The sequence below is a fragment of the Microcaecilia unicolor genome, chromosome 5 (genome assembly GCF_901765095.1).
Source record: "Microcaecilia unicolor chromosome 5, aMicUni1.1, whole genome shotgun sequence".
NCBI classification, from domain to species: domain Eukaryota; kingdom Metazoa; phylum Chordata; class Amphibia; order Gymnophiona; family Siphonopidae; genus Microcaecilia; species Microcaecilia unicolor.
Genome location: NC_044035.1, coordinates 158,390,219 through 158,413,665, shown reverse-complemented (window position 1 = coordinate 158,413,665; position 23,447 = coordinate 158,390,219). Strand labels below are relative to the sequence as shown.

Below are 23,447 nucleotides of genomic sequence, written 5' to 3'. Positions count from 1 at the left end.
ACTCCTTTTGTTGGATTGGAATGGGCTGTCTACCAAGATAATACAACTCAAAGGTTCCCTGTGGATGGAGTCCATTGAGTGGATAGAGTCCAGGGGGCCCATATCAAATGAAAGCATGCCAGAAGTATTACATGAACTATGGACACCCTGTGGCTCAACGTCATCAACATTTGATCAGCTGATACTTAGACTCTGCTGAATTTCTTTCATAACTGATACCAACTTTGTGGTCTTTGTTGTGGAAAAAATGAAGTTCCTTGAGTCGAGTACAGCAAGGCTCTTATGAGCTCCGATTGCTGTGTTGTACTTAAATAAGACTTGTGAAAACGTATGACAAACCCTAGCAAATGCAATACCCAAATGGTTAATTGCACAGATCTCTGCTCCTTCTCAAGAAGTGTGCTTTTACCAGCCAATCATCCAAATAGGAAATCATGTGCACGCCCAGTCTGTGTAGATATGCAGGTGTAATTATGAGACATTTTGTGAAGATGCAAGGTGCTGGAACAAGGCCAAAAGGCAGACAGCAATACTGTTAGTGGTGCTTCCCTATGACAAATCTTGGATGCTTCCTGTGACTTGGCTATGTCTGTACGCAGATATACTGAACTTTTAAGTCCAAAGATCATTATCAGTCCCCATTTTAGAGATCCCAGGGAAATCATCCTGAACTTTTGTCTGGTGAGAAAGTTTTTCAGGGCCCTTAGGTCCAGAATGGAATGGAATCCTCCCATCTTTTTCATGATCAGGAAATACTTGGAATAAAATCCTTGTCCTCTTTCCCCCGATGAATTGGCCTGCAAGAGGGAATAGCTTCTTCGTACATATTTCCTGATGTTGAGAACTTGATCTTACAGTCTCAGGGGTGCAATTTGGAAGAAGTTCCAAAAGCTGAAAATGATATTCTTTTGGGGCTATTTTGAGATCCAACTGGATTGAGGTTATAAAGGCCATATGTTTGCAAAGATTTTTAGCCTCCATCCTACCAGGTCATCCAAAATAGATAGAGCCTGAGGCTACAGTCTCCTGGAAGTTGTCAAAACTCTGTCCCCGGTTTTGGCTGCTGAGAGGTCTGAGACTTCTGAGCACTCTGCTGCCTGGTATGGAAATCGGAACGATGAGCGAGGTGATCAAATTTGCAGGTGATACAAAACTATTCAATGTTGTTAAAACACATGTGGACTGTGAAATATTGCAGGAAGACCTTAGGAAATTGGAAGACTGGTCATCTAAATGGCAGATGACATTTCTTTTAAATATATTTAATATTTGTATTAATTTTGACATTCACATTTACATATAAATGATGTAAATGTCAAAGAAATAGCCTTACATTTAATGGAAATATACATTCTTAAGACCTTTTCTTTTAAATGTTGTCCACAATCCTATTTGATCCAAGTACAAGGTAATATAATTTTAACAACAAAGAAAAAAAAATATCTTTAAAGCAAGGAGGAGCTGAAAAAAACTCGCAATCGACCTATAGTGTTAACTTGTGGGAGTATACAAAGATTTTCTAACACTTGCTTTAGAAATTATAAAATGCCACATTTTGGGGGGGGGGGGGGGGGGGAAATAAAAAAAAAGATAATCATGATTTTCCAGGGACACAAAACATCTACAAGGAAATTTTAATTTAAACATAGCTCCTACGTTGAGAACTCTTGGTTTAAGTGCCAAAAATTCTCTTCTTCGTATTTGTGTGTCTCTGGCCAAGTCTGGAAAAACTTGAATTTTACTTCCCCAAAAAAGTGCATTAATATGACGAAAATAAACTCTGAAAATATTATTCCTGTCTGATTCCAGGGCAAAAGACACTAGAAGTGTGGTTCTTTCAGTCACTACCTCCAATGAGCTTTGCAAAAATTCTATCAAATTTAGTTCAGGAACAAGTTGTAGTTGCTCATTGGGAGATCTTGAAGAGCCTTTTATGTATTGAGCTCTAAGTATAGGTGGAAAACCTTCAATAGGTGTACCTAATATTTCTCCAAAATATTTTTTAACATATCCAAGGCAGTTATTAATGGAGATTTCAGAAAATTTATAAATCTGAGATTATTTCTACAGCCTTGATTTTCCAGGAATTCAAGTTTACAAACTTGAATATCCTTTTCTTTTACAAGCAGTGTTGCTACATTTTGGAGTTTAGCTACTTCTTCCTTCAATACTGTTATTTGACTTGCTTGCTCTTGAGTATTTTCGGACAGATTTTGAATAGTCTGTTTCATTCCCTTTACTTCTCCTGTAAAGGAGTTTGAAATAGTAATGAAAGTGGAATTCAAACCTTGTATGGCATCCCACAATGACTCCATTGTCACCACAGCTGGTTTCACCAAACTTCCGTTTCCACTGGAAGGCAAATCACGAGGAGAACAAGAGGGGAGTAACATTCCTGTCCCTTTTGGTGTCAATTTTTTCAGAGTCAGGGCATCTCGAGGACCTCCTCCCTCAGCCAGCGCCGGCCCTTCCGATACCTCCGCTGGTTGTGGCTCCGTCGACATCTAATCTCTTCTGGGTCACGGGGGAGCTGTACAGGAGGGAGGGCTCAACAACGCTCTCTCCATGCTATGGTCTGCACACAACGGTGCAGAACCCATTGAAGCGAGCCTCCGCTCTTCAGACGTTCTCACCTCGAAATCTTCCAAAGTTGCCTGCCGGATAGGAGGGGTTTTCACTGGGGTTGAGGAGGTAAGTACCCCGGTTTTCCCTTTTCGTTTCTCCATCCTAAGTATGGGGAAACTCCTTAGCATTCAGCTTCTTCGAAATCTTTCCAGAGCTCAGAGTGTTCAAGCGTCACTAGGCGCCATCTTGGATCATGGCAGGTGAAATTTAATGTGGACAAATGCAAGGTGAAGCACATTGGAAAGAATAATCCGAATCATAGTTACCTGATGCTAGGGTCCACCTTGAGGGTCAGCACTCAAGAAAAAGATCTGAGTGGCTGTAGATAATATGATGGAATCTTCTGCTAAGTGTGAGGCGGCAGCCAAAAAAGCAAACAGGATGCTAGGAATTATTAGGAAAGGGATGGTGAATAATACCAAAAATATTATCGCTCCATGGTGTGTCTGCACCTTGAGTATTGCATTCAGTTCTGGTCACCGTATCTCAAAAAATATATAGCGGAATTGGAAAAGGTTCAAAGAGCGACCAAAATCATAAAGGGGATGGAACTCCTCTCGTATCAGGAAAAGCTAAAGAGGTTAAGGCTCTTCAGCATGGAAAAGAGACAGATGAGGGAAGATATGACTAAGGTCTACAAAATCCTGAGTGTTGTAGAATGAGTAGAAGTAAATCAATTTTTTACTCATTCCAAAAGTACAAAGACTAGGGGGACACTTGAAGTTACATGGAAATAATTTTAAAACAAATAGGAGGGAATATTTTTTCACTCAAGGAATAGTTAAGCTCTGGATGTGGTAACAGCGGTTAGTGTATATGGGTTTAAAAAAAGTTTTGGACAAATTCCTGGAGGAAAAGTCCATAGTCTGCTATTGAGACAGCCATGGGAAGCAACTGCTTGCCCTGGGATTTGTAGTATGGAGTGTTGCCACGATTTGGGTTTCTGCCAGGTACTTGTGACCTGGCCTGGCTACTGTTTGGAAAACAGGCTAGATGGCTGACACAGTATGGCTACTCTTATATTCTTATGGGAGAAGAGGGAAGGTGGATACATACACCTTTCACAATAGTAGGATCTCCACTGCCCAGATATCAACTAAAAGAGGAGGCTGGGTCAAAAGTGACAGCGATTTTTCTGTTGAGCACTTATTGCATTCGATTATCCTCACAGTTTCGTTTTTTCTATTACCCATTTGCCTGGTATGCTTACCAATTATCAGCCTTTTTAAAGGCTTCATTCGGTTTGTACTTTTTACCGGCATTGACAAGATACAGGCTCCTGAGGCACGAGGTTCCCCGAAACACGGTGCTGTGTTGAGTCTCATCCTTTATTAAAGTACTTTTTCAACTATTCATCTCCTTGGCTTTTTGAAAGTGTCATGTTGATCACGCTACTTTTTGTTCTTGACTATGCCATTTGAGTGCATAATTATAGAATACTCAAATAATCAAAGAAAGCAAGAATAATAGATTGTGCTTGTTCAATCAAATTATTTTAAGTCTATTAATTTAAGATTTCCAAGTCCAATAATTTATGAAGGAGGAAAAGACCTCACATGCTCGGCTTGTTGTCTAAATTGTTACAAACCTGACAGCTGTGCGAACATCCTCATAGGTCAGAAAAACCTCCTCTAATTTTTTAATGTTTTTTTTACATAATTTTAATTAATTCTTTATTATTCACACTGATAACTTGCAACATCAAATCGGTAGTTTTTCATACAAATCTTAGGACTTGAAGAACACGTCTACATCTGTATTGAAGAAGTCTGTCTTTTGCTTGTTTGGTTTGTTCAACAGAGCGCCTCCGTTTCATGATATGCTTCTTTGGGAGCCAAACTTTCAGCTTTGCTTTCTGAAAGCCCTGAAAGAGTGCCTTCAAGTACTTCCCCACAGGGCTTTAAGAAAACAATTGTCTTATCCAGGTGTAATATCAAATGATGCTTGAAAGCCATCTGGCAACCTCGCCGAGACAGTCCTGCACTGGCTATGTTGGATGGATTTACATAGTGGATCAAAAGGAAATCATCTGCATAGGAGTACAAGCTAATACCTAAGGATTGAATGAGCAACGCCAGTGTACTGACAAATAGATTAAACAACAATGGCGATAAAACTGATCCCTGTGGGACACCACAAGAGATGGGATGAGATTTAGAAACAGATGAGTTCTGTACTACTTTAAAAGTACGACTACTAAGAAAGGAAGAAAACCAATTGTAGAAGGTGCCAGAGATACCAAGTGACTGCAAGTGTTTGAGTAATAAGCTATGGTCAATCAGATCAAACGCCGCAGATAGGTCGAGTGAAATAATCAAAGCAATGTGGCCTTTCAGGTCTTGAATGAAGTGCACTTAGTAGGGCTGTTAGTACTGTCTCTGTGCTGTAACCTCGCCTGAAACCAGATTGTCTTGGATGTAACGTATTTATAGATTCTGAATATGATTGAAATTGTGAGAGCACAACGGTTTCCAATACCTTTGCCAGAAATGAAAGGTTAGAGACTGGGCAATAGTAGCCAGTGCTTCTTTTAGAACCTTCAAAATAACTCCTTCTATGAGACTTTTTACTATCATGGAGTGTAAATGTGCTTGCAAACCCAGGGATAGAATTTTGAGCCAATCTGAAGGTATAGGGTCTAAACAGCAATAAGTGATGGAGAGATTTGATATTATTTTCTAAAATGATGCAAAAGATGGGGGGATCGAATGAATGCCATGACCCGGAGAGACTCGAGACGGAAACATCTTCTAACATATTTATTGTAGTGGAAAAATTAGCTCGTAGCTCATCAACTTTAAATAAAAAGAAGTTAGCCAAGACCTCAGAGTCCAGGTGCGGTGTAACTACCCTCATCTCTGGTTTTGCTGTCAGTTGTTTTATAATGAAAAAGAGTTGTTTAGGCAAGTTTGAGGCTTGTTGAATTTGTTTAGAAAAGTAGGAAACCTTTCCTACCCTTGGGTCAAAAAATACCATTGACATTGTTTACATTTATTTTTTTAACTCTTCAGCTCTCCATAGTCATCATTGCTGTTCAGCTTTATGCACCTGTTCTTTACATAATTTCAGGTCAGGGTGATACCAAGGCTGGGAACGTTTCATCCGTGCATTGATGGTTTTCATAGGAGCGATGTTATCCAGTGCTTCCGTACGACATGATTCCAATGATTGGTCTTTAACTCTATGGGAAAGTTATCAGAGACAGGGGGACACAGAGAGAGGGATCCAGAAGTTTCGGACATCTGGTCCGAATAGTCGAAGGCATAGCTATCTGAACTAGTTTCTAAAGTGATAATTTGAAATGAAGGAAATACTGATCGGACCAGGAGACTGGCACCGTCAGTGGGTTAGTACAATGAAGCAGATCTGAAGAATCAGTCATTACTAGATCCGGGGTATAGCCTGCGATATGTGCTGGCCCTTTAACACATCATGTTACCCAAATATCTTCCAAGAACTTTGAAAATCTCAAGGAACAAAGTTTTGTGTTGTCATCAAGATGGGTGTTAAACTCTCCCCAGATTAAGAGATTTGGGAATTTCAACACTGCATCTGCTATTGATCGATATACATTCTCCCAATCTTCCACTGTTAAGGAAGGAGCACAATAGAAGAGAAGGGTATGAAAAGCGATTGTTGAATTTTTTTCTAACAAGAGAAGTTTAGAATAGGGGAGATCGTGTGCTGGAACCCTCTTCCTGGTTTGAACGCAGTGCCAATGCAGCAGAATCCTTTGCATGAATCGAGCAGACTTTAAATGCGGTCTGTTTCAATGGTCTCTACTGATGGTAGATGAGGAGGACATATGTCTCCTTGATAACAAAGCATCCCCAGTGTTAAACAGTTCCTGGACCCATGGGAATCAATGACTCTGATCCGAATGGACCCTTCACAGCTACCACTCTCATCTTTCTCCCATTACAAACAGATTCTTTCATTTGCCCCTCTAACCCCAGCAAATGTCTGAGCCTATCACTCTCATCTGTCTCCACCAAGTCTCTCCTGTTGCTGCAGCTGTTATTTGTTTTTATTCCGTAATGAAAGTTGTTTGGTACAAAGAACACTTCTGGGAACATATAGGTAGGATTAAGCGCTGCAGCTCTGAATTATGGTGTGTGACTGCTCAACTGAAAATGTAAGGAAGGATTGCTAGTATTTATAGTGGTGGGAAAAGAGAAGCAGTAATATGATTAGGTGGTAAGGTGTCCCGCTTTATTCAGGAAAGTCTGATGTGTTAAAGACATTGTCTATGTCCTGCTTAAGCAAGAACAGGACACACAACTGTCATGTTTTTCAATCTGCATTAAGATTTCTTTGTCTGTTTATAATCAATCCTACACGTGCGCAGTTCTAGGATTTAAAAAAGGAGATGCAAATAGTTTGGTGTATCAGCATCCTACTCTTTCATCAACCTTTTAGCTTCATCATCCCTTTCAGTTCTTTCTCCCCTTCATCTGCCCATCACTGGCTTCCTTTCCACTTATCTCCTCTCATTTTTCACTATCCCCAGTCTTCTTCCTCTTAAATTCCTTTTTATTTCCATGCACCTTCATCTCTTTTATTCCTAGATTCCTCTTCCTCTCTCTCTTTTCTTTTATTGAGGTCTTGTCCATTTCTCTTCTCATCCTAGGTTCCTCTCAGTTTCTTAGGGCATAGTACTATGGGTGAAGTAGTAGCAGTCCAGTAAGCCTGTACTCTTTGCCCTTTTGACTACACTTCCTCCACGCTGCATGCTGGGGATTGACTCTGCACCTCTGTACTCCCCAGACAGGGTCTGTGGGAGAGAGCCTGGGGCAGGAACAGTGGTTGGGAGCAGTGGCATCAGCAGAAACTCCACTGTTGCTCCTGTTTTCTTCCTCAGCATTGGAATACATATGTGCTCGCTTGATTAAAGGGCTGCACATGCACATTGGTGAATGTCTGTTGTGCACAAAAGGACAGACACGACAAACCCTTGACAACAGGCACCCTTATTTGTTCTGAAATGTGCCTAGCAAGGATATAAATGATTTAAATGAAAATATTTCAAAATTGAATATTCATCTATATAAACATTATGTGCATTTTAACTAATATAAATCTTCTACATATGCTGAATTACACACAATTGTCTAATACCCAATATAGAATTCACCCCCACGTTGCTGCACATAAAGAAATAAGGAAAGCCTTGAGCATTATTTGAATGCACAATATATATCTTTTTAGTATGTTTTCATACTCACAGAGGCTTATTTCTGATTCCTTCCACAATAAAAGGAAAATGAAATGCTAATCTGCATCTGTCAGATGAAATCCATTATTTCTGGCTAAGGAAGTTGGAAGCAAGTACTCAGCATTACTTGGGAGGAGGCTGGAATGGACTCTGCTTATTAGGATTCCAGTCAAGGTCCAGAAGACTCATTTATTTTAGATTTGCTTAATTTTGTCTCAAATGGGGAATGAAGGAACAATCTGTAGCTCAGAAGAAATCAAAACCGAAGCAACAGCTTACTGCTGCACTTTTTTGTTAATTAAAGAGACTAATAGGATATAAAATAAATAAATAACTGTGTGCCAGATATGCTGACCTACCCACTAATCAAAGTGCTCCCATCAGAAATACACTACACTCCTAGGGCAAATGTTTTTGGTAAGCATAATGATGTGTTCCAAAATGAGATGTACTGGCAGAAGTTTGTGTGCTTGGTGCTGGAACAGCAGGGACTGTTGTGAATGAGAACAGAGGTGCCTTCATGGACCTGTGTGTGATTCTCAGCACTAAATAACATGGATTATTAGGAGCATTGAGGGAACTTGAAAACTGTGAGCTGGGGTCACTAGGCATCCAATTTGTTCCATAAATTTTAAAGAAATTGGATAACAGTTCAAAAGTTAATGATTAGGCCAGTTAGACATGGGCGTTGTCTTATAAGTCCAATTTCACTATACAAAACTAGGTTAAAAATAAAAAAAAAATAAGATGTATTGACAAGAAGTTCTGATGCATCTTTATGTGGGGGTTTAATACCTGAACAGCAGATTGTGCTATTTCCCTAGTAGAGCTGTGTATGGTTCTCGGTACTGGTTAAAGTCAACTGATCATATCCAGCAGCAGCATCACAGCATTGCTGTCACATACAGGCATTCTGTGCTCATCTCCAGAGGCAAGATGCACACTTTTCAAATGTGCAATAATGTCAGAAGGGGCAAAGTCAGCACTGCCATGTGAGCCATTGTTGGCACAGGACAGATGCCTCCGTCCCCCAGTTGTCAGTGAATGTTGTTAGAAGGACTGGCAAAGTAGGATATTTCAACTGTTCATAAAGGAGAATGGAAACAAATGGGAAGAGGGATACATTTTTCTGCATTGGTGACCCAGTTTGAATAAAACTTCCTGCACAAGTAAGCTTCAGACACTCTCCCAAAGCCTTAAGGGCAATACTGATTTTTTATATACCAACACTAACTAAAAGCTCAGGACAGTTTACAAATACCTAAATAGGTTAAATAATTTAATTAAAATTACAGAACCCCAAAAGGAAAATACACTAAATAATAACCAACATTAAAAACTCTAAGGGTCTGACATTCAGCATTATTTAACCAGCTAAGAATGGCTCCTGGCCAGTTAAATAGAACTTAGGCGGCTAACCATTAATATTCAGCACGAGATAGCTGGTTATCGCCACTGAATATTATCACTTAGCGGCTAGCCGGACATGTTGCGTGACTTAGCCGGGTAAGTGTAAGTATTCAGCATTAACCGGCTAAGTTTAGTAGTTAAGATAGGCCGCAAAAATAGCAGGCCTATCTTTAACCACTAAACACTTAACCGGTTACCACTGCATATTGGCTTAACAGGTTAAGTTGACACAGACAAAACTGAAACTGGATATTCAATGCTGGTCGCTGGATACAGCCCGGCACTGAACATCTAGGGTCAGTGCCGGCAGCAGCTAACCATGCTGCTGGCTGAATATGGGGGGGGGGGGGGGGGGGGAATAAAGCATATTTTTGGAACAACCAAGTTTTTTTCAACCTACGACATCTCGTATACTCAGGGATGACCTGTGGCAATCTGCTGCCTGATGCGAGGGATGAGATGGTGCCCAAGCCCCCTCCGCCATCCTCCCCCTCAGCACCCCCTGCCAACTCCCTCCTCATAGCTACAATCACTGAGTAAAATGGTTGGGAGTGATAAAAAAAACCTACAAACTGACAGGAGCCAAGCAATTACGTTTATTACAAAATCATGAAAATTCATATATAAATTATATGCACATAAAACCAAAGTGGAGTCAAACCACACACGAAAGAAAAATGTCTCATTCATTCCACCCAGAATTCATACTCACAGAGAATACAGAGTATAATTATTCATTCACAGAGCATCCCCAGATCAACCAATAAAACTCTCCTAACAAGAGGTACAGAGCAGAAAAGCGAAGATACTTACCTGTAGCAGGTATTCTCCGAGGACAGAAGACTGATTGTTCTCACATGTGAGTCGACGTCCGCGTGGGCCCAGGAAACGGTACATTTTCCCAGCAAAAATAAAAAGTTTTGCCAGAGTCTTCTGGTGTGCGAACAGCACACAGCGCATGCACAGACGACTTCCCGCCCATCGCATGATCGTGCCTCTTCAGTTTAATCAAAAAGCATAGAAACAAACTAACAACAACTCCAAAGGGGAGGTGGGCGGGTTTGTGAGAACAATCAGCCTGCTGTCCTCGGAGAATACCTGCTACAGGTAAGTATCTTCGCTTTCTCCGAGGACAAGCAGGCTGCTTGTTCTCACATGTGGGGTATCCCTAGCATCCAGGCTCACTCAAAACAATGAACATTGGTCAACTGGGCCACGCAACGGCTCCTGGCCGGTTAAATAGTGCTTAACCGGCTATCCATGAATATTCAGCGAGAAATAGCCTATTATCTCCTGCTCAATATTCCCAATCAGCACTTTGCGAACATTTGGGTATATCACGTAATATTTTGGCTATCCATAAATATTCAGTACATCGCTGGTTAAATAGCAGGACTACCTTTGACTGGTTTCAACTTAACCAGCCAGTGCTGAATACTGACTTGGCTGGCTAAGTAGAAAGCACCAAAAAATAAACTGGATATTCAATGCCAGTCACAGGAAACGGCCCAGCAGTGAATAGCTGGGCTCAGCGTTGACCACAGGAGGCAGCTTGGCTAACTCCCTTGGTCTGAATATTGGTCCCTATAAATCTAGCTGCTACATTTTGCAACCTAGATGCTAAATTCTATGACATTCCTAAATATAAAAAAATTACAATAGTCTATGGAAGGAAAAAAATAAAAATCAATGCATAATGGGACAAAGCCAAAATGGATTTAGTGAAGGGAAATCTTGCCTCACCATCTATTACATTTCTTTGAAGGGGTGAACAAACATGTGCATAAAGGTAGCTGGCTGATACTGTATACCTGGATTTTCAAAAGGCATTTGGCAAAGTACCTCATGAAACACTCCAGAGGAAATTGGAGAGTCATGGGACAGGAGGTAAGTGTCCTATTGTGGATTAAAAACTGGAAGATAGAAAATAGAGCGTAGGGTTAAATGGTCAATATTCTCTATGGAGAAGCATAAGGAGTGTCAAAGCAAATGCAAGGCGCAGATAAAGAAGGCCAAGAGGGATTACAAAAAAGAGATAGCATTAGAGGCAAAAAAACATAGTAAAAAATTTTTTCGGTATATTAAAAGCAGGAAGCCAGCAAAAGAATCGGTTGGGCCGCTGGATGACCGAGGGGTAAAAGGGGCGATCAAGGAAGACAAAGACGTAGCAGAGAGACTGAATGAATTCTTTGCTTCGGTCTTCACTGAGGAAGATTTGGGTGGGATACCGGTGTCGGAAATGGTATTTCAAGCGGACGAGTCGGAGAAACTTACTGACTTCACGGTAAACCTGGAGGACGTAATGGGGCAGTTCGGTAAACTGAAGAGTAGCAAATCTCCTGGACCGGATGGTATTCACCCTAGAGTACTGATAGAACTGAAAAATGAGCTTGCGGAGCTACTGCTAGTGATATGCAACTTATCCTTAAAATCGAGCGTGGTACCGGAAGATTGGAGGGTGGCCAATGTAACGCCCATTTTTAAAAAAGGCTCCAGGGGAGATCCGGGAAATTATAGACCGGTGAGTCTGACGTCGGTGCCGGGGAAAATGGTAGAGGCTATTATTAAAAACAAAATTACAGAGCACATCCGAGGACATGGATTACTGAGACCGAGTCAGCACGGCTTTTGTGTGGGGAAATCTTGCCTGACCAATTTACTTCAATTCTTTGAAGGAGTAAACAAACATGTGGACAAAGGGGAGCCGGTTGATATTGTGTATCTGGAGTTTCAAAAGGCGTTTGACAAGGTACCTCATGAAAGGCTACAGAGGAAATTGGAGGGTCATGGGATAGGAGGAAATGTCCTATTGTGGATTAAAAACTGGTTAAAGGATAGGAAACAGAGAGTGGGGTTAAATGGGCAGTATTCACAATGGAGAAGGGTAGTTAGTGGGGTTCCTCAGGGGTCTGTGCTAGGACCGCTGCTTTTTAATATATTTATAAATGATTTAGAGATGGGAGTAACTAGCGAGGTAATTAAATTTGCTGATGACACAAAGTTATTCAAAGTCGTTAACTCGCGACAGGATTGTGAAAAATTACAAGAGGACCTTACGAGACTGGGAGACTGGGCGGCTAAATGGCAGATGACGTTTAATGTGAGCAAGTGCAAGGTGATGCATGTGGGAAAAAAGAACCCGAATTATAGCTACGTCATGCAAGGTTCCACGTTAGGAGTTACGGACCAAGAAAGGGATCTGGGTGTCGTCGTCGATAACACACTGAAACCTTCTGCTCAGTGTGCTGCTGCAGCTAGGAAAGCGAATAGAATGTTGGGTATTATTAGGAAAGGTATGGAAAACAGGTGTGAGGATGTTATAATGCCGCCGTATCGCTCCATGGTGCGACCGCACCTTGAGTATTGTGTTCAATTCTGGTTGCCGCATCTCAAGAAAGATATAGTAGAATTGGAAAAGGTGCAGCGAAGGGCGACTAAAATGATAGCGGGGATGGGACGACTTCCCTATGAAGAAAGACTAAGGAGGCTAGGGCTATTCAGCTTGGAGAAGAGACGGCTGAGGGGAGACATGATAGAGGTATATAAAATAATGAGTGGAGTGGAACAGGTGGATGTGAAGCGTCTGTTCACGCTTTCCAAAAATACTAGGACTAGGGGGCATGCGATTAAACTACAGTGTAGTAAATTTAAAACAAATCGGAGAAAAGTTTTCTTCACCCAACGTGTAATTAAACTCTGGAATTCATTGCTGGAAAATGTGGTGAAGGCGGTTAGCTTAGCAGAGTTTAAAAAGGGGTTGGACGGTTTCTTAAAGGACAAGTCCATAAACCGCTACTAAACAGACTTGGAAAAATCCAAAATTCCAGGAATAACATGTATAGAATGTTTGTACGTTTGGGAAGCTTGCCAGGTGCCCTTGGCCTGGATTGGCCGCTGTCGTGGACAAGATGCTGGGCTCGATGGACCCTTGGTCTTTTCCCAGTATGGCATTACTTATGTATTTATGTACATAGATAGTGGGGTTCCCCAGGGGTCTGCGCTGGGACTGTTGCTTTTTAATATATTTATAAATTATCTAGATATGGGAGTAACTAGTAAGGAATTAAATTTACTGATGACACAAAGTTATTCAAAGTTGTTTAATTGCAAGAGGATTGTGAAAAATGACAAGAGGAGCTTACGAGACTGGGAGACTGAGCATCCAAATGGCAGAAGACATTTAATGTGAGCAACGGCAAAGTGATGCATGTGGGAAAGAGGAACTCGAAATATAACTACGTAATGCAAGGTTCCACGTTAGGAGACATCGACTAGGAAAGGGATCTAGGCATCATCGTTGATGAAATGTTGAAACCCTCTGCTTAGTGTGCGGCAGCAGCTAAGAAAGCAAACAGAATGTTAGGTATTAGGAAAAGAATGGAAAACAAAAATGAGGATATTATAATGCCTTTGTATTGCTCCATGGATTGACTGCACCTCAAATAATGTGTGCAGTTCTGGTCACTGCATCTCAGAAAAGATATGCTGGAATTAGAAAAGGTACAGAGAAAGGCAATGAAAATGATAATGGGGATAGAACAACTTACCTATGAGGAAAGGCTAAAGCGGCTAGGGCTCTTCAGCTTGGAGAAGAGACAGTTTAGGTGAGATATGATAGAGGTCTATAAAATAATGAATGCAATGGATTGTTTACTCTTTCCAAAAATACAAGGACTAGGGGGCATGCAATGAAGCTACACAGTAGTACATTTAAAATGAATTGGAGAAAATATTTCTTCACTCAATGTGTAATTAAAGTCTGCAATTCGTTGTCAGAGAATGTATAGCAGTTAGCTTAGTGCGGTTTAAAAAAGGTTCGGATAGCTTCCTAAAAGAAAAGTCCATAAGCCATAATTAAAATAGACTTGGGGAAGATCCACTGCTTATTTCTAGGATAAGCAGCATAAAATGTGTTGTACTGTTTTGGGATCTTGATAGGTACTCGTGGCCTGGATTCGCCACTGTTGAAATCAGGATGCTGGGCATGATGGACTTTTGGGTCTGTCCCAGTATGGCAATATTTATGTACTTATGCACTGATTTCTGTTAAGTTATCCAATGAAAAATAAGAACGAATTTGATGAAGTGGGCACAACTTAGAATAAGATCTAGATATAATGCAGCAAACTGTGTTCTGCAAAAGGATTACAATTCCATCAAGTTTTAAATTCAGTTCTGGAGGATGATTTTTTTTCCCCCTTACCTACAAAAAAAGGTATTTTCAGCATTCCATTTAAGCTTACTGGAACTCATCAATTGAGAGATGTTAAAAAAAAAAAATCATTGACAACAGTACAAAGATCATTAAATAAAGAAATTACCAGAAACATGATTTGGACATCATTAGCATATATGTAGAAAGATAAACTTAAAGAACGAAGCAAATTACCCAAGGGACTAAAAAAATACATTAAATAGTATAGGAGACAGAGGGGAACTTTAAGGAACCCCCCACTCTGTATGCCAAGCAGAAGGCATCACTCATAACGCTTTAGTCTGTTTAAGGCTAGAACTTTCTAACTATACTAGTTTAGTGTCTAAAAACTGGTATGTCAGCAGCTCATGGAGGCCTGCAAGTGAATATGGTGTTGGGACAGCCAGACAAGTCTCTTTCCTTCTTGCTTCTTTTACAACTTAGAAATAAATCAACAGATTTATTGTGTTGCATGCTAAAACGTAACTATCTGTCAAAATAGTTTATGTACTCTAGGTTTTTTGGGCCTAGTGGCAAGGAAGAGAAGAATCATCCCACTCAAAAAGGGACTGAATGCAGTCAATTCACCATCGTGGCAATTAAGAAAGCAATATGGCTGGCTCCTTGGATTGGCTGCACAGTGGCACAAACAATCCATGTTCAAGCCTCGGGCATCACGCACGTTACAGATATAAAGTGATTGGGTTCTGGGGAGGGAGAATAACTGCAGCTGAGAAGTTGACGTGAGAGAAGGCATCCCTTTTAGCCCTTGCCTAGATAATTTATCTTTGGATAGGGCAGGAGAGGAAGAACACCAGAAAAAGGACGTATTTTTCTGTTGACTTCTCTCTATCAGTGTGCAATCATACAGATATCTCCAGTAAAGGGAAAAGGGATGGGATCTGATACACTGCTTTTCTGTGATTAAGTGGTTTACATATTATATACAAGTACTTATTTTGTACCTGGGGCAATGGAGGGTTAAGTGACTTGCCCAGAGTCATAAGAAGCTGCAGTGGGAATCAAACACAATTCCCCAAGTTCTCAGGCCACTGACTAACCATTAGGCTACTACTAGACCTATTTATATCTCAGACTTCACACACTACCTTACATTTCCCACGACACAGTGACCATCAGTGCATTCTAGGGAAACTATCAATGCACTTCCATACTGACCATCAGTACTAACCATTAATGTACTGCCACACTGGATGTCATCAGCGCACTGCTAAATTAACCTTCAATTTGTTACTAGACTGGCATGAGCACACTTCTGTACTGACCTTCAGTATGTTCCGGGCATCAAAGGACTCCCTTTCCCGGGGTCCTGGCTTCCCTGAGGTTGCGTTGCTCCTCTCTTCAGCTACACAAAATGGAAGGGGGGGGGGGGGGAGACAAAATGGTATATCCATATCACTCATCCTCATACAGCAACTTTGAGGGGGAACTTTTCTGTTACATAAACTGATAGATGCAGTGAGATACGTTCTATTTACAAAAGCCAAAGCAAAATCATGCCATAAACCCCCAGCCTTGCATCCCCTAATATGGCCCACACTTAAATTATTAAAATCTTTGATTTCAACTTTTATTTCATTTCTTAAAAGCTGCTGAGATCAATGTTTAGCTGTCATGTCCCTGGCCATGCCTCCTCCCCCGGTCCCGACTCACCTTTCCTTCTAGTGATCGGGCTCCTCAGCTTCTCTGGACTGCCTCCCCAGTACTGCGTCCCTCCTACACTGCTCTGCTGCCAGTTTCCCTGTTCGACTATGCTCCAAGCCTCATTCTAGATATGCTCCAAGCCTTACTCTGATGTTCCAGTATTCTAGCCTCATTCTGGTGTACCTGCTGCCTCTTTCAGTGTGTTCCAAACCTCCTCATTCCAGGGCACCAGCTATCATGGCATCATTAGTGAGGGCCCTTATAAGGAACCATGGGACCCTCATTCTTTGCCTTTGCAACACAGGTCTCCTAGTGGTGTCTAACTTGTCTGTTGCACTCCAGCCCTGTCTCAGCTATTCCTGCCTTATCTCCAGCTGTGCCTCAACACTGTTCCTGCCTCGTCTCCAGCCTTGCCTTTGTTTATTCCTATTGGCTCCAACCTTGCCTCAGCTTATTCTTGTGTCCAGTCCCACTCATGCCCTGCTTCCTGCCTTCAATTCCAACCCTGCCTTCAAGTTCCAGCTTTGTCTTCTGTTCTAGACTCTGGTTGCCTACTGTGCCTTGTCCTGTGCCTTGATTGGGTGACTTGTCTGCCGCTAGTCAGGACCCAAAGGTTGACCAGAAAGTGCAAACTTGTCTGCGGCCCAAGGGGCTCACCTTTTCTGAGCTGTGAAAGATTGCAAAGGCCTTGAGTGCCGACAAATCACTCACCTTGCATCTGCTTCAGCAACTGGCTCTACAGCTGCAGCACCCGTCTAGTTCTAACCAGAACTTAGCTTCTTGGATGGACTATTTCCAGGGTTTGTTCAGGCCCTGTCCGATCAACTACTACCTGATGCCAGCAGCACCCCAGGCCTTGGCCTCTTCTTCAGTCCCTGCTTCAGTGCCCGCATCCACAAATCCGGCCATTTGGCTCATGGCCCCCCCAAGGTACAACAGGAACCCTAAGGACTGTAGAAGATTTATTAACCAGTGACAGATAATTTTTGAGCTTCAAGCCAGACTTCCCCTTCAATAGGGTCCAGGTAGTCTATATAATCTCCTTGCTGGTCAGCCAAGCCCTGGCGTGAGCATCGCCACTATGGAAGCGGAATGACCCACTGCTTGATGACCTCCACAGTTTCTTGGGACAGTTCAAGAAGGTCTTCGAGGAACCTGGAAAAGTCACATCAGCAGCTTCTGAGCTTCTTAGACTAAAGCAGGGGACATGGACATTGGGCGATTATGCCATCCAGTTCCGTACTTTAGCTTCTGAACTGAACTGGAATAAAGAAAGTCTCGTCGCAGCTTTTTGGCAGGGGTTGGCACCCCAAATCAAGGATAAGCTGGCGGGATGAGACCTCCCTACTACATTGGATGACCTTATCGGTCTCTGCAACATGATAGAATCTGATTCCTGGAGCAAACTTACTCTCCTTGGAGAAGATGCCTTTGAAGGTGCCTAGCTACCTATACCACCCCCCCCCCCCCCATGTACTCCTAGTCAAAGGGAGAGCCCAACCCCTGATCCTGAAGAACTCATGAAGGTGGATCGTTCTATTTCTGTTCAGGAGAAACAGAGAAATTGGAACTTGAATTTATGCCTCTATTGTGGGGAAAAGGGACACTACACACTTAAGTGCCCCAACAAGTCGGGATCTTTAAGCTTAGTCCTGGCCGGGGGAGCGGCTCTGGATCCGCCCCCAAGGCTTCTAGTACTTTATTTCTATTTTCTGTCTCTTTATATTTTATACTATTATTGTACACTGCTCAGGTCTGCCAGTTAGTATTTTTTTTTTTTTTGTTACATTTGTACCCCGCGCTTTTTCCCACTCATGGCAGGCTCAATGCGGCAGGCAATGGAGGGTTAAGTGACTTACCCAGAGTCACAAGGAGCTGCCTGTGCCGGGAATCGAACTCAGTTCCTCAGTTCCCCAGGACCAAAGTCCACCACCCTAACCACTAGGCCACTCCTCCACTCCTGAGCTGTATATTAAATTTTAATAAACATAATACCAGCACTGCTTGATCTAGATCAAGGAGAGAAAAGTGTTGAGGTCTTCCTGGATTCTGGAGCAGGTGGGAACTTCATTGATGAAGTACTTGTCTGGCATTTCAAAATTTCTACCTAGGATTTACCCAAGGCCATTCCGGTCTCTTCAGTTTATGGGAATTCAAGGACATCTCAAAACCCAGACAGTATTGCTATGCCTGGGCATAGGTGACCACAGTGACGACATTGCTATGTATGTCCTCCAGACATACGTGAAGCCCATTGTCTTAGAATTGCCCTGTTTGCAAAAACACAACCCAATATTAGACTGGGAGAGAGACGGAGTGATACCAGCGATTAACACTGCTTGGACTCCGAGACATCTGTTGTCACCCTATCCTCTGCTAGCATTCTGGATGAGCTGCCCCAGACCAGTGGGGTTCTGGCCAAGGTCTGCCTCGAGCAGCAAACAGAGACAAGTCCTCCGTGTCATGAGAACAAGGATGCCGCTGGGAGGGAGGCTTCTTCAGAGTAAAACTTGCTCGCTCTTAGCATTCAAGACCCAGGCCATGGCTGACTACACGGCTAGAGATCTACTAAAGGAACTTTCCCAACCTCCTACTTCATGCACCAGGCCTGAAGAACTGGACCCTTGATACAGGGTACAGGACAACCCTGATTTTTTTTTTTTTTGGGGGGGGGGGCTATGGTCCCAAGGACAGCTCATGAAAGTCAGCTGACCAATGTTTTACTCCACCCCTGTTCTCAAGCTCCAGTCCTGTCTTCAAGCTTCAGCCTTGCCTTCCGGTTGTAGTCCTGCGGTCCACATTCCGGTTCTGACTCATCAGAAAGTTCCACCGAATGTTTCCTCATAGACCCAAAATCAGACTGAAGGGAAGAGTATCTTTGGGAAGGAGGTACTGTAATGGCAGTGGCCATCCCCCTGCATACCAACTCACTTTTCCTTCTAGTGGTCAGGGTCCGCCACTTCTCCGGACCGCCTCCCTAGCACTGCGTCCTTCCTGCACTAATGCCTCTGCTGCAAGCCTCATTCCAGAGATTATCCAAGCCTCACTCTGATGTTCCAGTATTCTACTCTCATTCTGGTGTTCCTACTTCCTCTTCCAGTGTGTTCCAAGCCTCATTCCGGGAACCAAAGAATGTGACTTCATTAGTGAAAGCCCTTAGAAAAAATCATGGGACCCTCATGCTTTGCCTTTGCAACACAGGTCTCCTAGTGGTGTCTAGCGTATGTGCTGCACTCCAGTCCTGCCTCAGTTGTTCCTGCCTTCTCTCCAGCTTTACAGAACAATAGAGGCTGTGATCTACATGCAGATAATCCACAGAAGAACAATGCAGACAAGAGTGAAAGTAGAAATACACTCTTTTTTAAAATCAATTGCTCGATGTGGCCACGTTTTGCCTCCCAGAGATTGCGTCAGGGGCTTATCATTCCACTTTAAACAATACACAAAAATATAAAGTAATAATAAATAATAAAATCATATTAGTTAAATAATATCATAAATAATTATTAATGCATGTACCCATCAAGTGCCTTTAGGGACCCTGATAGGTACGTGTCCCTTTTAAGTTGTTTTTATTTTTAAGAGGCATGTATGATAATATGTTTTGTATGTATGGTTTTTGAAGATAATAACTGAATGTGTTTTAACATACTAACTAAATAATATTTTTATGTTTACGTTAACATATGTTTGTACTTGGTTTTGAGCTAGTTTTTTTATTTGGATTAATTACTCTTAACTGGACTAAAAATTATTTATGATATTATTTAACTAATATGTTTTTTTTATTATTTGTTTTTTTATGTATATTTTTATAATGATAAGCCCCTGACGCAGCCTCTGGAAGGTGAAACGTGGCCACATCAAGCAACTAATTTTAATAAAGAGTGTATTTCTACTTTCACTCTGGTCTGCATTGTTTCCAGCTATGCCTCAGCCCGTTCCTGCCTTGTCTCCAAACCTGCTTTTGTTTGTTCCTGTTGGCTCCAACTTTGCCTCAGCTTGTTCTTGCTTTGTGTCCAGTACCGCTCCTGCCCTGCTTCCTGCCTTCCAGCTCCAGCCTTGTCTTCTGTTCTAGACTCTGGTTGCATACTGTGCTTTGCCTGGGTGATTTGTCCACCGCCAGTCGGGGCCCAGTTAACCTTCGGGTTGACCAGGTAATGCAAACTCAGCTGCGGCCCAAGGGGTTCACCTTTCCTGAAATGTGACACTAGCAATAACCTTCTTAAAAAGAACCAAATAAGTCATCCAGTTATTGTTAACTGGATTTTCAAATATCCAGTTAAGTTAATGCCGCTGAATACCGCAGATTAACATTAAAAATATATCTATATATAGTGTGTGATATCCAGTTAAAGGTAAACTTAACCCCAGCACACATCTTCCCAGACATAACCAGTTAACTTTTGGCTGGAAAGCAAATTGTCTGGCCTAACGTTAACTGCTCACTGATCCTACTTTATACAAAGTATCATTTCTTCCACTTAATTCATAAAGTTCACTATATAAATGGATTTGAACATTGACTATATTAGAATTTAAAGTATTTAAGATGTCCCTTCTACTGGGCTGCTCCAGCTCCATGGCAGTGATGCACACTTCTGTGTGGAAGACCCAGTTTCAAATCCTTGATCTAGTTTCTGTTCCCTAGACTGGCTAGTGCTGAGGATACTGCAGAAACAGTATTCATAGCCTGAGCCATCATTTAACAATAACATCTATTGGCCAGGCTTAGGAACAGAGGGTGAATCTTGTCATAAAACATGAGAACAGGCAGTTAGGTTAACCACGGAGCTTGGATACTCATCTTTTCAGGAAGATAAAGAATCAAGGAAGATGACAATAAAACTGACTTGATAGGCAGCAATATCCTGCAAATGGTCTCTACTGCTGACAGCTGGTATATATCCTTAGCTGTGTAGGTCACTGTAACTAAATAGATCATATTGGCCTAACTGCCATTTATTTGGGGCTTCTCATCATCTGCCCTACATACACTACAGTTAATTCAGAATGTCCTAGCTTATCTGTTTAATTGGTGAAGCCTCCAGGAGCACATTACTCCCTACTTGTGTGCTTTTCATTGGCTTCCCACTGAATTGCAAGTTCTGTGGCCGGCACTTAACTACCTAGCTGAATATTCCATTTCACCAGTCAGGAATACCTACAGACACCCACGTCATGCCATATCTGTAGCTGGGCTAGTGTTTTTGAAATGCAGGGCTGGGCAGTTATGTGTGGAGGCAGATACCAAGACATTTAAGAAACAAAGCTGTTAGAAAAAAAAGGCAGGGACTCAAGGAAACTAAGTGATCAAATCCCATTGCTGCTCCTTATGATCGTGAGCAAGTCGCATACTCATTCATTGCCGCAAGTACAAATTTAGATTGTAAGGAAGATACTTACTGTATTAGAATGTAAGGTAAAATTATGTATCATACCTGATAATTTTCTTTCCATTAATCATAGCTGATCAATCCATAGACTGGTGGGTTGTGTCCATCTACCAGCAGGTGGAGATAGAGAGCAATCCTTTTGCCTCCCTATATGTGGTCATGTGCTGCCGGAAACTCCTCAGTATGTCGATATCCAAGCTCCATCCGCAGGACTCAGCACTTAGAGAATTACACCCACAAAGGGACACTCTGCCCAGCTCACCACCGCCGAAACGGGGGAGGGGAATTAACCCAGCTCATCCCACACAAGTGGGGGAGGGGAATCCGTCCAGCTCATCCCCGCGGAGCGGGGGAGGGACACCACACCCGCCGATGCGGGGGGATCTGGCTTATCCTGCAACTGCAACCGCGGGAGGAGCTGACTGACCCTAACACCGCCGAAGCGGGAGGGGTACAAAGCTGCCCTACTGCCGCACGAAGCGGGAGGGAGCGCCGGCAGAATTTAAGTCTCAATCCAGCCCCGTAAAACGGAGGGAGAGGAATGCAGCAGCTCACTGTAACACAAATTCGTCTCAACTCTTGAAGAATCCATTGAAAAACTTGAACACGAAGTCCTCCTGAACAGGAACTGAAGACTAAACTTGAACCTGAAATGCAACCAGAATATAAACAATACAGATATCTGGGAGGGGCTATGGATTGATCAGCTATGATTAATGGAAAGAAAATTATCAGGTATGATACATAATTTTACCTTCCATATCATCATGCTGATCAATCCATAGACTGGTGGGCTGTACCGAAGCAGTACTCACCCAGGGCGGGACATAGAAATCCCTGACCGCAACACTGAAGCTCCAAACCGGGCCTCCGCCCGAGCAGCCACAGTCAAGCGGTAATGCCTGGAGAAGGTATGGGCCGACGCCCAAGTTGCCACCTTGCAAATCTCTTCCAAGGAGACGGACCCGGCCTCTGCCATCGAGGCCGCCTGAGCTCTAGTGGAGTGAGCCTTCAGCTGGATAGGCGGCACCTTCCCCGCGGCCACATAAGCCGCTGTGATGGCTTCCTTGACCCATCTTGCCACTGTAGGCTTAGCAGCCTGCAGACCCTTACGAGGACCTGCAAACAGGACAAACAGATGATCCGACTTCCGGAAATCATTGGTCACTTCCAAGTATCTGATGATGACTCGTCTCACATCCAGATATTTGAGAGCAGAGTATTCCTCTGGGTAGTCCTCCCTACGAAAGGAAGGGAGACAGAGCTGCTGATTCACATGGAAGCGAGAAACAATCTTGGGCAGGAAGGAAGGCACTGTGCGAATAGGCACTCCTGCCTCAGTGAACTGCAGAAAGGGCTCTCGACATGAGAGTGCCTGGAGCTCGGAAACTCTTCTGGCTGAAGTGATAGCCACCAAAAAGACTGCTTTCAACGTCAGGTCTTGCAGAGATGCCCTTGACAAGGGTTCAAAAGGCGGCTTCTGCAAGGCTCTTAGCACCAGGTTGAGATTCCACGCAGGCACCACTGAGTGAGTGCAGAGGAGGGCGCAGGTGATTAACTCCCTTGAGAAAGCGCACCACATCTGGCTGCGAAGCCAGGGAAGCACCCTTCAGGCGGCCCCTGAAGCAAGCCAGAGCCGCTACCTGGACTTTAAGGGAACTGAGCGACAGGCCTTTCTCCAGACCTTCTTGCAGGAATGCCAACACTGAAGAAATTGGAGCAGTGAAGGGAGAAAGGGAGCCTGCTTCACACCACGCTGGAAAGGTACGCCAAACCCTGGCGTAAGCAGTAGAAGTAGAGCGCTTCCTCGCTCTCAGCATAGTGGCGATGACCTTGTCTGAGAAGCCCTTCTTTCTCAGACGCTGCCGCTCAATAGCCAGGCCGTAAGACCAAAGGGGGAGGGATCCTCCATCACCACGGGACCCTGATGCAACAGGCCCTG

At 42.9% G+C, this 23,447-nt stretch overlaps 1 protein-coding gene across 3 annotated transcripts in view; it reads right to left on the bottom strand.

Annotated features, from left to right (window-relative positions):
- The window catches only part of ASCC1 (activating signal cointegrator 1 complex subunit 1), a 121,057-nt gene that overhangs the window by 49,635 nt on the left and 47,975 nt on the right, over nt 1-23,447 (bottom strand). For all 3 annotated transcript variants that reach the window (XM_030203490.1, XM_030203492.1, XM_030203491.1), the window contains exon 9: nt 15,731-15,810. In XM_030203490.1, coding sequence (XP_030059350.1) covers nt 15,731-15,810 — 80 coding nt within the window. The remainder of the gene's footprint in view (nt 1-15,730; nt 15,811-23,447) is intronic.